Genomic DNA, 16,056 nt, shown 5'->3' with positions numbered 1-16,056 from the left:
TTACAACGCATAACATTACAACACATAACATTACAACGCATAGTACCCTTACACTATCCAACACTTACCCTACTGTTGCACCCCCTGGAGTTAGAATAGTAATTTTTACCCCTACACTATCCAACACTTACTCTACTGTTGCACCCCCCTGGAGTTAGAATAGTAATTTTTACCCCTACACTATCCAATACTTACCATACATGCAATGTAATGTTATGCGTTGTAATGGTATGCGTTGTAAAGGTATTATGCGTTGTCATGGAATGCGTTGTAAAGGTAGTTTTTAAAAATGTGTTGTAATGGCATGTGTTGTAATTGAATGAGTTGTAATGGATGTTGCGTTGTAAAACATGCGTTGTAAAGGTATGCGTTGTAAAAGTATGCGTTGTAACGTCATACATCCAAATAAAATACGTTAATGTCAATTTCAATTCCTATTTCCTACTTTGTTTTAATAAATAGTGAAGCTATGTAAGGTAGTGTAGTTGATGTTTTTCCTAACACTAAATGATAAGAAATCTTGGCACGATGCTAATGTGATGTGATATGTCATTTGTAAGGTGACATGTTTGATTCAGAGTGCGAAAGAGTGACAAGACAGTGTGAATATATTCAATAAATGATAGTAAAGCAGTGGCCAGAAGCCAAAACGTTGGCCTTAACCGCATGGGTGCGGGCGGAATTCCGCCCGTACGCTGGGTTTCTCGTAATCGCACTTTACGTGACGAGCTGGGCTCGTCATGAGCGTGCGAGGAGACTACGCCATGACGAGCCCAGCTCGTCATGAGCGTCGAAGGGGTTAGGATATATGCATTGTTTTAAAGTATGGAAAATATATCTGCACAGGGACAGCCTTCTTTAAATTCACAGAGGACACAAAACGGAGTCATTTTATTTTATCTTGTTGTCCTGAATGTTTGTTGTGAGAAACACAAATGATGTTTCTGATAAAATATGAAAGGGTACAGAGATTAATGACAGCGTTTTACAGCTCTTCCTCTAACAAGCACTCTATTAGGAACACTTACATACTAAATCCGATCCAATTTGCATTTACCCTGATACAAAATGTATAAAATGCAGTTATGTTAGGGTATCGATGTACCTGAAGTACATTTGTACATGTGAGCATGAGTGGACATTGTGGTGGAACCAGGGCAGGGAAGAATATGCAGTGTCATCTCCTTTAACCCCTTGACCGCTGCGGTAATTCCGCCGCGGCGCTAGGGGCCAGGGGGGCCGCGTGGAGCCGCCATGCTTGTGACGAAGCACTCGATCACGAGCCGCAGTGGCGTTGTGCTTGTGACGGAATGGTTCCGTCACTGACCCGCCCCCTCAATAGAACGCGCCGCACAGGTCCAGCGGCCGGGCCGTGACTGAACCATTCCGTCACCAGCACAGCCCCACCGTGGCTCGTGACGGAATGGTTCCGTCACGAGCGCGCAAGGGGTTAAGCCCCTATACCCTCCTTCGTTGTAGCTTAGTGCCTCCCCGGAGAAGAGGAACTAATTCTGTTCAGCAGTTTCGAAGAGCAGAACTGAGGGTGCTCTTCATAACATAATGTAGATCATCATAGTTACCTGGAAGGTCAGATCTGATCTCAGAAGCTGTCTTCCCATCAATTTCAGCATTGATGAAAGATGATAGTTGGCACTGTGATATGGTACCGAAGGCAGGCGCTGGGCTTTACTGACACCCAGCGGATACCTAGCCCTGCTGGGTGGCAAATATTGTTGGGATGGGAATTGAAGTAAGGGCCGATGGTGCGGAGGTGGTACTTGCGCTTTCTGTTGTTCTTCGGAGCAGGGGTTAGGCACTGTTGCTTGCAACATAGTGTCTTCCACTGGCTGATGGGTGCTTGGTGGGTGCAGTGGGCTGGTGAAGCTCCTCACCCCCAGGGAACCCTCTAAACGGAGAGTTACTGAGTACTGGAATCAGTACTTTACGCACTCTGATAGCCAATTGACATGCCTGCAGAAAAAACCTGCTAAAAAAATGGAGAGAGCCATTTCTTCACCCTCCTTCTCCATTGGGAAAGGAACTTGAGTCAAAGAGGCTAGTGAGCTTGTCGCGGGTGCAGCTCTGGTGCCCGGAAAGAAGCTCATTTTGCCATTCATGAAAGACCAGGAGAAATAATTGTTGCTTATTAGGATTAGCCCTGCGCCCTCAGTTATGTCTCAAGTACCACCACTGGGGGTAGATGTGAAGGTCCATGCATCCAGATAGAGATCTTGAAACATCTGTGAGGAAGGCACGAGAATCCCAAATGTGATTTGTAGGGTTCGGGTAGTGCACCATGACTATCATGATTCTAATTGAGGAGACACTATAGCACCTTGAAAATGTGGCCATTTGTTGAACATCAATGTCCTGTGCTTTTAAACTCCTAATTAGGGATAAAATCTAATGGGATAAGTCCAGATATTTCCATGGAAGAGGTTATCCAGTCCCAGATCACATCAATCTCTTCCGTACTACGAGAAACCCACTAGGCTCCCCAGTCAAGGATATCGCGGAGGTAACATGGAGCTTGAGATTGTCCTCCTGATCGTACAGAACTCCAAGTCGAAAGAGACTCGTGAGGCTTGCGACATGAAGGAAAGGCATCAGGTGCCAGGACGACGGGCTGTGTCTACAAGAGCACGTTGTGGCTAGCCTAGTAGAAGTGCTACTGCTGCCAAAACCCTTTTCTTCATTCAGGCCAAAGCAGCCGGAGATTTGCAAAGACGGGCACTTTTTCTCCGTTTCATGCAGCACTGGAGCCAGTGTTAGTTGATTCACTTGTGGTCTGGGGTCTTAGAATTCCTTGCTTTGTGCTTATGAGAGTAAGTTTGAGGTTCACGTGGGACTTAACACGCATTGTAAAATCTACCCTGTAATGAGGGGAATTAAATTAATTTTCATGGCCCAGAAGGGAATGGATATCCTGTGTGAGGAGAAGGGTTCTATGGGGAAAGTTTTTTCCAATAAAAGCAGAAGATGATAAAGTGCAGTGTGACTATGTGAAATGGACTTAAGTGTACTTGTGTGTGCAGAAATAAATACACATTTGAGTACGCCTGGTAATCTGTGGCAGCTGCAGTTACCTAAATTCAGTGCACACATTTTACGTAACAGGGCTCTGAAGAGACAACCTATATTGTACTAACGAATCAACTCAAATACATAATGATATTGGTTCGTGCAGTTCTCTTGCCTTGTTCTTGCATATAAGTCCGCCATAACGTATGCACTGGAAATATACTATTCACAACTTTTCTAGTGAGGTGTTTTTGTGTACAATTAGGCATTTTTTCACGGCATTTTAAGACTTCCGGGGTAGATCTAAAATTAGTATTTGGTGAGAATGCATTCTGATTTTAAATAATACAAGATTCTGACACCTCATGTGCCTAGTTCTGGGACATGTACAGGATTTCAGGGGCTGGCTGTTGGTTGGAAGCAGGTCAGGTTGAAAGCGTGGTACGTAGGTTGTGATTGCTCAAGCCGTCCGGCTTGGCAGGAATCTGTTTATCCTAATGACAGGCCCTTTCTCCTTTGTTGTTCAATCACTTAGTCGCTCGACCAAAACCGTTGTGCTGCATTTACTGCTGGGGCGTTTTATATTTCTTTGTTCTCTTCATTTACATTATCCACTCCACTAACCATATACAGTAGTTTTGATACACCCATTTGAGGTAAAAAAAAAAACATCGTTTGTTCAGGAAATAATAATACGTATTGCCACTGGGATAGCAAGATGTTCTGACAAGAAGATGGTGAATATCAATTCACCTCAAAGGAGTGAAATACTTTTCCACAATTAAATAAATATTAAAAGGCTTCATGATATAAAAAGTAATGGGTCCATCGATTAAAGTCAGACCCACGAGCATGTTCATCCGATTACCTTTTTATGCAGGCATCAGTCACTGGCATAGAAATTCGTCATTTTTATGGAAGTTGAATTTTTTTATAGAAGGAGAGAGATGGGGATGATAATATAGCGAGTTTTAAAAATTGCTTTTGGTGAATTAAGTGATCAGAATTCTGCCTGCGTCACAGATCGACATTGGACGCCAGACCACGGTTTCATTTTTATTTATTTTATTTATTTAATGCGATTTTATATAGCGCTAACATTACTCGAAGGTGTCAGAGCGCTTTACAAAAGAACCAGCTGCGTTACATTAGGATTTTGGATTACATGAGTTACATAAGAGATATAAACCGGAAAAAAACTGCAAATGTACAAGTGAAGAGAAAGGAGGAAAAAAATTGCAAATGTACAAGTTGTAAAGTCATTCAAGGAGGAGATACAAACAGATAAACTCTAAAATCACCTAGTATTGGTGGTAAGTACAAAGATTTACTACATATACTTGTGGTTAGAGTTATATATACAAGTGGAGTAAGGAGGGAAATTTTGAAAATGTACAAGTTGTAAAGTCACTCAAGGAAGAGATACAAACAGATAAACTCTAAAATCACACAGTAATGGTAGTAAGTACAAAGGTCTACTACATATACTAGTGGTTAGAGATATAAATGTATACAAATTCACTCAGGATTACATTTTAACAGCGATTAGGCTTGGACAATTATATATTACATATTTACAGAGCAGGAAATTCTTGCCATCGTTCAGCCAGGTGTTCAGGTGGGGTTGCACTCAAGGGTGGTGGTCTTGGGTCTGGAGGGATCCACAGAGTTGGATATGTCCATAGGGGTAGAAGGCATGGTAGGTTACCGGTTATGAGTTGGCTCTTGAGTGGAGCTGACTTCCGGCGCCACGTGCTCGACAGAGATGTGTAACACATTGACGTCACCTTGCAGGTGGCCTCATCAACCTGAGCATCCCCATTGTGCTCCCACTCACCACAGAAGATAAGAAACGTCTCGAAGGCTCGGCAGCGTTTGCACTGGTACACAACGGGCGGAAGGTGGCCATTCTCAGCAACCCAGAGTTCTATGAACACCGGAAGGAGGAGCGCTGTTGTCGTGTGTGGGGAACCACTTGTGCAAAACACCCACATGTAAAAGTAGGTGGACAATGCGTCATTGCGCAAATGCTGGTGATTTCTATGTAGTGTACTGTGTTGGTGCATTTCTTTCATGTGTAGAAAGTTGTTTTTGAAAGTTTTCTTGAATGAAAACTTGTTTAGAATGTTAGTCATTTTACACACTTCAGCTTGATTTACTCATTGACACACAGTTGCCCTTGTATGACCACATTTGCCTTCTACCAGTAACACCAGTGATTTCATGGCAGTTCCGCTTGATGGTGTATTGTTTATTAAAAAACAATGCAGATTTAAAATGAAAAGGCATGCAGCCGACCTAGTGCCACAGGTGAAAACTGAAATCAGTGCCTCATTCTCTATACACTTTCCCTATCCCATCCAAGCCTATCTGAATATTTTTGATCAGTGTAGAGGGGCAGTTCCTTGCCTACACATTGTTCTCCAAACAGATTGGAGTGTGCTTTTGATTGACACAGTAAACCCAGCAGTATAGCAAATATGACACAGAGGAGTGGTATGAGCTATTTACAAATGCATGACGAGTCAGGGACCGCGGCAGCGGCGACCTGATATTCGAGTACCCTAAAATGTAATTACCATGGCGCTTGATGTAAAAGGGGAGGGATGTGAAATCAGCAAATAGATGACCAATGGGATTCCAGGGCAGTAGATAACAGTGGTTTGTTAAACAAATCTATACACAGCAAGCAGATCTAATTCCAAATGTTAATCCACCTTCAGTTTTTTTCATACCCGGACATGCATGAACATCAATTTTATTTTGCTGTCCTTTTTACCTACCTGAGTTATATATTATGTGAAGTATGTGCAAACCATATACATATTGTGCGTACAAATGTGTAACCTGTCCGCACTACTTTTAATACAGCGTGTGCCTCTTTCATTGTGCACATAATTAGTTATGCTTTCTAAACTGTGTTTTTGGAGCTCCAATTTGCCTTAGGGCACGTTGAAATACCACTTAACGAGAAGACACAACCCAGCATATATCCATCAGGTGTCTCGCAAGGAGGAATATTAACATTCAAGACATCAAAGTAATGCAAAACATTTAGAAATCTTTTAAATTCTGAATACCCTCTTGAAATACCTGCATCATTGAAGATATAGCAGTGTAAACATGAATTTGCATAATTAGTAAAACAATAGCCTTTCCCCATGCTTTTACACCGCATTGGGATGCTGTTTGGGAGTCATGAGCGGAGTATAATAACGTTTGCGCCATTTGAAGAAGAAACACAACTTTTTCTTGAAATCTGAAAATGAATCCAGTTGGAGGCAAAGGCGGCAAATCTAAGATTATATGGAAAATGCAGTGATTTAAAAAAAAAATCAGTAGCCCTTATTGTACAGAATCAAGTGTACCTTTTACTGTATGACGAGAATGCTGCACGTCATCTTGGAAACCCTTTGCCATATAAAGGATGTCAACCTTCAGCATTTTTGCGCTTTTTCAAGAAATTATTCCATCACTTGTAATATCGTTGTGACAAAGTTTTTAACGTCATGTATAATAACTACATAACTGTTAAAAGTTGGGGGGGGGGGGCACTGTACTTGTAAATACCTTCAAAATTCTTATATAGTATTGTATGCATATTGGGCGAAATTTCTTTAAATAGTGTAGATTAAAATAAATAGAACAAAATATAAATGCGGAATAAACAAAATTGGTTGGATCGTCATTTTCTTCGTAGACTCTTTTCAAAATGTGACAAGTGCCTATTTCTCTTAAAGATGATCTTGGAAAGTGGGGATTGGCTGGTTGGTGGAGACCTTCAGGTGCTGGAGAGAATAAGGTGGAATGATGGCCTGGATAAGTACCGATTAACCCCACTGGAGTTGAAAAAGAAGTTTGAACAGATGAGTGCGGGTGAGTGTTCCTGTAGTTGTAATAGAAATTCCTATCTGTCTTTCAGCAACTGTGTAGCAAACATCCTAGATATGATGCTATGAGGTCAGTTCCTCTCGTTAACTGTTAGACATTTTTAACATATATTTGCTTGGAATTGTACTTCAATTTATCATTCCACCATTCAGGTGAAAATGCCTCTTTCATGTCTTTCTGTTTATTTGTTTTTGCAGGGATCAACTAAGAAGTATTTTACTGTCTAGTTACAAGTTAAGTTATGGTTTTCGATGCATAAACCATAATATGTGGGATAAAGTACCTTCTGCTGTACATTATAAAGCTATTGCAATTCACCGAGGGGTTCTGTAGCTGTACAGTGGAACTGAGACAAAGGCAAAGTTCTTTCATAAGGTCATGGAACTCTGAGATGATTTGCAATATCTTTTTAAGGTATGGCAGAAGGTATTTTATTTCATATAACACATGGTCACACCATTACTCATTCCCTAAAAAAGCTTACATCATTGATCTCTTATTCCATCTAAATGAACATAGTTGCAAATATACAGAAAACCCTGTGGAACAGTAGTGCTAAATTAAAGTCACCAATTTACAGCTAGTAATTTGTCATAAAACATTTTAATATACAGTTCAATATGTCTGCAGCTCATTTATGGTAAAACGTAGAGTTATTTGCTGTAATAAACTATAGCCATGCAAAAATATAATCATGCTGCCTTAAATGCCACCATTCCGTTCATTTTAGGAATAGCATTCAGAAGAGCTGAAAAGCTTGTTGTCCTTTTCAGTGTTTAAACAGAAGAGGTAATTCTGCTCCACGACCTGCCTTTCATAGTATCATGTGGCTTAGTCAGAAGAAATTGTGACATCTCAATTATAATGTAATTTCATTACAGTTGCGCAGCTACGTCATTTTCTTATGAGAGGTCCCTAATCATGTCACAACTGTACTGTAACAAGAAAATTAGATGCATGCTTTTTGAAGGGATTTCAGGCTCCCATCTGTTATATATAGGATTATAGATGGGTAACCGTGAATTATGGGGATTTTTATCACTTAGGGTTTCTGAGTGACATCAAATAGACAATGAAAGTGAAGCTTGAATTGTCTATGATGTCACTCAGAACCCCAAGGCGAAAAACATCTCTGCTTTCATCTGCTGTGTGGGGGTATAGAAGTAACGGGAGAGCTCTTTCCTCCATGTTCGAAATGCGACCCAAAAAAAAAAATACCTGGCCCCCTGCGAGCCACCCCCACCACTCTCTGTGCCACCTCATCCCCACCAACCCCCTATCCCAAGCTGCGCTCTGAGCCAGCGCTGCTCTGACCAGCTCTACGACACCCACCCAGAGCAGGCTCGAAATTCTTTATTTTTCTTTACATTTTTTTTTACAGAGTTTTATATAGCGACTGAACTTGACCCAAATCGGGTATCAGAGCGCTTTACATAGCACCAGTTGCATTATATAAGGACACATTCCTTTTTATTAGGCACAGGGCTATTAAGTAATTTGCCCAGAATCACAGGATGTTCAGCGTCATTGCCGAGACTCAAACCCAGTTCCCCAGAGTCGAGGTCTACCGCCCCAGCCGCTAGGCCAACTCCTCTCCCCAAGAGACGGCGCAACAGTGGTTAACAATTTCTGTTACTCACCGTTGTAACGTTATAACAGTGAATTGCTGGGTTTTGAATCCAGTCAGTCATACTAATGGCTCTGTGTCAGAACCATGGATAACTGCATATTTAATGACCAAGGAAGCAAATAGGTTAAGGAGGCAACAGAACTGTGGGAAGAGTGCAAGAACACAGAAAAACAAAGTGCCCAAAACTCCAAGCAGCATTAACTGTTTTTGATTGATATTTTTAGTTTGGCAGGATGGCTTTCAAGATTTTTGAATCGTGAACAAGCAAAACAAAAAGCAGTTTGCTAGTGTGTTTTACACTCCAATGTTTTCCTTTTGTTTTGTGCTTCTTTCGTCATTTGAACTGGCCTGCTTTTTAGTGGTACATACTTGAGCTGCTTTTTTCCTTTCTTTTAATGTTCTCTTTCTTGTAGTTTACGGGATTGGTTTCCTCTCCGTAGCCTGAGACACAAGAAACCTGTTGGTGGTACATTTAGGAAAACGCACTAGAGTACATCATTGTGATATGGTTTTTGTAATAACAAATCTCTGTGTGCAAGAGTTTCCTGAATTTTCACACCAACGTCTGGAATTAATAGTACTTCGAGCATGCCCGAAAAATATACATCCACAAACTCAAAAAAATCAGTTCCTTCTACTAAGAAACAATGTCCACATTTGAAATAGTTTTTATGGTTTTTAACATCGCACATTTCTAATGATAATCTAGGTGTCACTAGGGAGTCTATTGTGGTTAATGTTATGGGGCTTCTAACAAGAGTCTGCAAATAGTATCTAGATAACTTGCACATCCTTCTGTGTGATTTTTCTGTGGCTCCAGATTAGGGCAGTTATGTTAAAAATTCTTGTAAAGCGCACGTACACCGTATGGTTTCATGGCACTGGGGTACAAGGAGTGCTACTGCTAAGTGTTTCATTCATACACCTGAAGGAATAGCACGGTCTTTAAAAGCTTACTAAATTGTAGATGTGATGTCATTGAGCCGATATCCAGTGGGAGAGAGTTGCAAAATTGAGGGGCCAGGACCGCAAATCTTAGCCCTCCCAGTTCTTTGCATTTAAAAGGTGGGGTAGCCATGAGATTGAGATGGGAAGACCTAAGGGCCTGAGTAGGGGAGTATCTCTGTACCAGAGTAGATACAAACGCTGGGCATTTGTCATGAAGTGCTTTAAAAATAGTGCAGCTCAGCTTGAATGTCTGTGTTCAATTACCGGAATCCAGTGTATCCTTTTCATAAGAGGGGTGACATGGTGCCATCTAGGCGGGTGATAAATTAATCTAGCTGCCTGGTTTTGCATCATTTGCAGTCTTTAAGATTGATAGGCTGGTATACCAAAGTAAAAAGAATGAGCATAGTCAATATGCTGATCTTTCTGGTCCTACGTAGCTGAAAGAAGCAGACAGAGACCACTGCCCCAATCTGGGGTTTCATAGACAGCTCGCAATAAATTACCATGCCAAGGATTTTAGTAGATCTAGACAAAGGGGGTGGGAGGGTTATCCAGCTCTATCGGCCCGAAATTTGGATTCTTGAAGTTTAAAGGCCCATCAATTAAAATCAATTCAGTTTTATCTGGATTTAATTTCAGGTGGTTACTGTTCGTCCAGGATTGAATAAGGGGATACAAATATAAGTTAAAGAGGTGCGGTGAAAGGGAGGAGCCCTGCAGAATCCCACATGTCAGTTTGGTTTTGGAGGTGGTGAATTGAGCAAGACGAACAGATTGCAAGCGATCCTCTAGGAAGGATGTAAGCCACTTAAGGGCCAGGCCCTGTATCCCTGTGCTGCTGACATGTTCAGCCAGAAGTCCATGGTCGACCATGTCAAATGCAGCAGAGAGATCGAGGAGTACCAGGGCCTGTGTAGTGCCCTTGTCGGCCCCTTTCCTGAGTTCGTCTAGGACCGTCAAAATAACAGCCTCTGTGGAATGAGAAGGTCGAAATCCCGCCTGATGGGGGGGGTCAAGATAGTGGGACTGTTCAATAAAGGAGCAGAGGGAGTCAGCATCATAAGCTTCCAATACCTTTACTAAGAAGGGAAGTAAGGAAATGGGGCGATAGTTTGAAAGGGCTAGAGGGTCTGCCCGACTTTCTTCAGGATGGGAACAATTTCTGCTTCCTTAAATGCCTTAGGTACTATTACCTGAATAAGAAAGTTGACAAGTGCGCGAGGGGGGGGGGTCAGGGTATGTAAGGAAAGCATCCCTTAAGATGTATGAGAGGCAGCAATCCTTTGGAGAGCCAGACCTGACCTTCATTAGCAGGCTCGCGAAGACGTGTTTGGAGATGGGAGGGAACTGCTCCAGAGAATAAGGGTTCCTATGCAAGGTAGACTGATGTTTCGGGGAAAAGGTAGCTGGTAGACTAGTCTTGATGGTAATAATTCTTTCATAGAAATAAGTATTGAGTGAGTCACCTAGTGCTTGGGTAGGGGCGAGTTTTGCAGTTAATCTGTCTGGATTGGATAGCTCTGCAACAATACCAAAGATTTCCTGGATTTATTGGTGGAGCTCAGTATTTTGTTGGAGAAATAGGTTGCCTTAGTTTGTATAATGTCAATTTTATACTGTTTAAGTTGGGTTAGATATTGTTCTTTTTTGTCTAAAGAATAGTTTCGTCTCCAGTCACGTTCAGTACAGCGGAGGGCAAGTTTTTGGAGTTTTAAATCTTCAGAAAACCAGCGTTGGGCATCCTGGTTTCTACCTGTATTGATTTTCTTAGCCAAGATTTAATACTTTCTTCGTGTCTGTTAATCGAGGTCTGATGAGATAGAGCCGTGGTTGCTAGCAGGTTACAGAAGTCTTTGATGTTTGTGTGGCAGTGTTTCATAAACTGTGGTCGAGACCCACAAAGATCACAAGCTGATTTGTGGTGGGCCGTGAAAGTCCAGGCAATAAATATAGATGACTTTATATTCTGAATTTAAATTGACCCATTTTGCTGCACCTCAAAGTCAAAGTTTAAATGTCAGGCTATTTCTTCTGATAAATTGCTTTTTAACTTGTTTAACATGGTGATTGGTGATTACAAACTCCTCTCACTTTCCAGTCAGAGAAAGAACGGTAAAGTGAATTATGTGACAATCTTGCTAAGGTACAGAGAGTGGGAAAGGAAAGGCTGTAGGATGTAATTTTTGTAACACACAACAACATGTATATACCTGTAAACAAACTGTACACATTCAGAAGTTTGGAAAGCAAAAAATAATGCAAAATGTTTTGTAATTCTGAAGTGTAATAGAAGCAAGGATGGTAATAGGATCAAAACAAATCAAGACACTTTACTTGGTGACATAAATGATACAAATTCACAGAAACTCAATTTTCACACATTGTCATTTGAGTACAACATAGTTTATCAGTAAAACTGTTTGTCTGTGTGAATTTAGCACCCATTTCAATGGAAAATGTGGTGTCTGTAAATGGCAGTGCCCTGCCAGATGATGCGTTAGTTACATTAGCAATTCACATGCCTCATATCCATTAAAGCTAGGTGGGTCGCGAACGTTTGTCGTTCTAAAAAGTGGGTCATGGATCTAAAGTTTGGGAAGCACAGGATAAGGGTAAAACCCATAGCATGTTATTGTTCAGCTACCTAAATGTATTTGATCCTTAAAGTAAAAATGAAAGATAATTGAAGACATCACACATTCACATCACCCAAAAACACATTAAAGTAACCTCAGTTTTGTACAGAAAACTACAATCCAGCTTTATTGCAGGCAAATATCACACCAGCCATTGGAATGTGTTACTTTGCAGCTCTCAACTCCCTTTTCTTTTTTAGCCAACATCAAAGCCTTTCTGCAGAGGTGTACCCACAGCTTTAGTGATGTTCTTTAGTAGCATTAGTCATAAACTATGAAGGCAGTGGCATGTGGTCTGAGCTGCAGCCGCGGCCCGTGCAGGTAAGAGTGGTGGGGCCGGTTGGGGGAGATTTCGACGGACGATGACAAGGGAAAATTTAATTTCCCTTTCATCATCCGTCGAGGGAAAATGAAATACTTTTCCCTCGTCATCGTCTGTCGAAATCTCCCCCTGCCTACCCCACCACTCTTACCTGCACAGGCCGCGGCTGCTGAGCTGAAATCGTAACCAGTAAAGAGGGAAATTTCAAAATGTAAACCTTTAATATAAAAGATTGTTGTACAATTGTTCACTTCCACAAATTAAGATATTGCGCCTATCTATGTGAGGTTAATCCCCATGTTCACGGCAGGCTTGGGATATTTGAGGGGGCCTTAAAGCTTGCCTTACAAATGATTTGGGACCTTTTCAAAAGCCAAAAACCTGAGAAATAATTAGACATCCTGGCCTCTCTCAACCCCTAAGGTAGGGTGAAGCACAAGGTATGGTTTAATATCCTACTGGGGTGTAATTTGTACTAGGATGTACTTGGTGCTCATAAAATACGTACATTTGCTGGAAAAGGCTACGGTCCTCAGAGGTGCTAAAGAGGAGGGGAATCACCCTAAACCCTCCAATCTCTGACCCTCTGGTCGTTCCCAAAATTACTACCAATCCTCTGCACACGCAAATATTAACATAGTATTAACATTTCATCATTGCATAAGAAAGAGTCAATCATTGAATTCTGTTCTTTCCCTTTATTTCACAACACCCAGCTCCAGTTTCAAAGTAAATTCCTAACTATACAACTGAGACATGGTGAACACAATTCACCAATGTGTGGAAACCCTTACGAATGGTGTGAAAGCACAGATGTCAAATTCATAAACAACTCCATATCGTGGAACCCCATGCATCCCGTACTCTTGTGACAGAGCTCCCAGACTGCGTTGGGCTTATGACGCCTCATTTGGAGAAGAACAGTTGTTACATGGTGCCCAATGTTGAACTTGTTAAGAAACCAATCTTATATATATCTGTCTATATTAGTGTATATTCTAACCGTCTGACAAATTGCAGTCACCTACACCTCACTCCCAGAGAGATAATCCTACCTGTCAGGTAGGTCACTTCTCTTAATACTCCTCACCTATAATGGGGATTGAGAGTATCACCAAAAGCTCCCCGATGTATTCAGAGTCATACATGTAATTACAGTAGCATGCCCTAAAGTATAAGAGCCCTGGAAGATCACTCATGTCCCTTACCTCTCCGCCGGTTTTATTTCCGACCCGGCTGGTCAAATGGATCTAAGGCCTCCCGTAATTGGAGTGAAAAGGCTTCCGTATAATTATCCAATGTTGATCAAGAACCAAGAATTACTAGCTGGCTAAATCCAGATTATCCCAACTACGTTCTCATGAATTTAAGAGAGACGCCACAAGTCTTACCTGCTTATAGGGTTATGTGTCATCCCACTGCCATTAAGTCCGGTGTGCGACGCTATTTCGTCACGCAATTTCTTGTCATTTCCTGTCAATACAGAAGCCAAATGGCAGAATATTCAGTCTCCTAAAGTGGTTTTTCCCACACCTCCTGGCTGCATCCGGTGTATTCAGACACATACCTGTAAGCGAGTACGCTTGCAGACTCCAATTCTTCCCGCAACCGCGTCGTACCCCGTGAACAGGAAGTTACAACTTCAGCCCCAGTATTTGGCTGTCCGGTACCTCAACGACTAAAGCGCTAGCACACTCTCCTCATGTTAGATCCTCCACGTGGAGCTGCCACCAAGTCTCTCTTTAGTGTTTATTTGTACACATTGTAATCATGTGGCCTTGCAGTGGGCACCAACCTAATCTCCAATGATTTTCGAGATTATCCTAGTGTGAACGCAGTGTGTGTGTATATTAGTGACCGAGTATACCCTAGTCACAGCTCAACATCTCTAATGCTCTACTCATTCCAATCGCATAATTCCCTGGGTGTAACTATCGATAAATAGTGATACAGTCGTCACACCCATGAGAACAACCCAGACAGACATATAATTGCTAAATATTCAGAGATGTTCTACTTCCAAAGTGTCACAGAGAGAGGCCCTCATTTGCAGCCAATACAACGTATATGGCTGAATATATGGTACTGCAATAATCATGCAGAATATTTATACAATCAGAAATGTCCTGTTGTTTAAGTATCACAAAGCGATCGATTTATGGCCATTACAGAGTATATAGATGTGTGGATGGTAACATAAAAACTATCCTGTGTGATCCCTACTGTGTCCACCCAACGTGATTCTTTCAGAGTGTACAGGAATACATCAATAAATCAACATATAAACACATTGTTTTTCATATTCATATACATTGTCCTGTCATCCCCATATTCCTCCAAAATGAAAAGTCAAATTCCTTATATGAGTCTCTTCCCTAATCTCCAAGGAAATATTGCAGCTTGTGGACCGTATTAAGGCTAGCTTGAATCCAGTGGCAAAGTGAGCAAGGGACTGGAGGTGAGTGTTTTAAAAGTTTCAGCACTCCGTCCATCATCTTCTTGTGTTTACTTTGTTCACCCTAAGTTGTCAGGGTATGCCCAGACGTGGGCCCCTTGCTCACTTTGCCACTGGATTCAAGCTAGCCTGGCTGATGAGAGCTGTTAGCCTGAAACCGGTCTCAGGATGCTTGTTTCCGATACAGGGAAGACATGGCTTGGCAGTTCGGGCTGGACTGTTCCCATGAGGCACAGGGTCAAGACTGATTTGCATATAGCTGTGTCTGAACTGGGGTGGCAAAGTGAGCTAAAGAATGATGATGGATTAAACCCAGATCTGTGGCTGGGGGTCAGTGTTTGAAAAAATTCAGCACTCTGTCCCTCATCTCTTTGTGTTAGCGTTGTGAAATAAAGACAAATAACAGAATTCAACGATTGACTCTTTCTTATGCAATGATGACATTTTAATACTATGTTAATATTTGCGTGTGCAGAGTATTGGTAGTAATACAAGGTATGGTTGACTACAAAGTTTGTGTCAAACCAAGATGAGGGTCAGACTCTGAAGAATGGAAAAGAATGTCATAAACTCAGACACAGATGTTTCAGAAGTATAGCTGCCCAATTAGAACACTGAACCTTGTAACACCATCCGAGCTGCATCTGATGCATGGATGCTGCATTCCGTTCTGCAAAGCAAACTAGATTTGGCTTTTCTTACTCTAGCATGCTAGTGTCAAGAATCCCTTTCTTGTATGCATGCATTTTATAACTCCTATCACATAACCTGTAACTCCTGCACCCTGGGTACTTAGGCTTAGTACTGTTATTAGTGCCAGGCCTCTTCTCATGTTACCCTCTTGTAATACAAGCTTAAGAACTTTTCAGCAAAGTTACAAATAACCGGTTGCGTGGGTAGCCCACTTTTTCAATATTTTATTTAAATCTGCAAAGGAGTTTATTTCTTAAATACTAAGGACTCTATGTATCAAAGACATTTACTAGTTGTGTGTCCCTGGTTAAATGAGTTAATACATAAGAGCCTAAAAATCTTAAGGTATTTGGGAATTTTCTAACCAAAGTTTCCTTTTTACTGTTGTACCTTAGATTACTAGTTGGAAGACTTTGAGAGTCAGTCAATATTTTCCCATGAAGTTCAAATGAACCAA

The 16,056-nt window shown here is 41.4% G+C and overlaps 1 protein-coding gene across 2 annotated transcripts in view; it reads left to right on the top strand.

Annotated features, from left to right (window-relative positions):
• The window catches only part of PAPSS2 (3'-phosphoadenosine 5'-phosphosulfate synthase 2), a 182,544-nt gene that overhangs the window by 140,268 nt on the left and 26,220 nt on the right, over positions 1-16,056 (top strand). For both annotated transcript variants that reach the window (XM_078642894.1, XM_078642893.1), the window contains 2 exons: positions 4,816-5,021; positions 6,762-6,897. In XM_078642894.1, coding sequence (XP_078499020.1) covers positions 4,816-5,021; positions 6,762-6,897 — 342 coding nt within the window. The remainder of the gene's footprint in view (positions 1-4,815; positions 5,022-6,761; positions 6,898-16,056) is intronic.

Source organism: Lissotriton helveticus, chromosome 5_1 (genome assembly GCF_964261635.1).
Source record: "Lissotriton helveticus chromosome 5_1, aLisHel1.1, whole genome shotgun sequence".
Lineage (NCBI taxonomy): Eukaryota > Metazoa > Chordata > Amphibia > Caudata > Salamandridae > Lissotriton > Lissotriton helveticus.
Note: the sequence above shows the minus strand (reverse complement) of the source record. Positions and strands in the feature narration are given on the sequence as shown.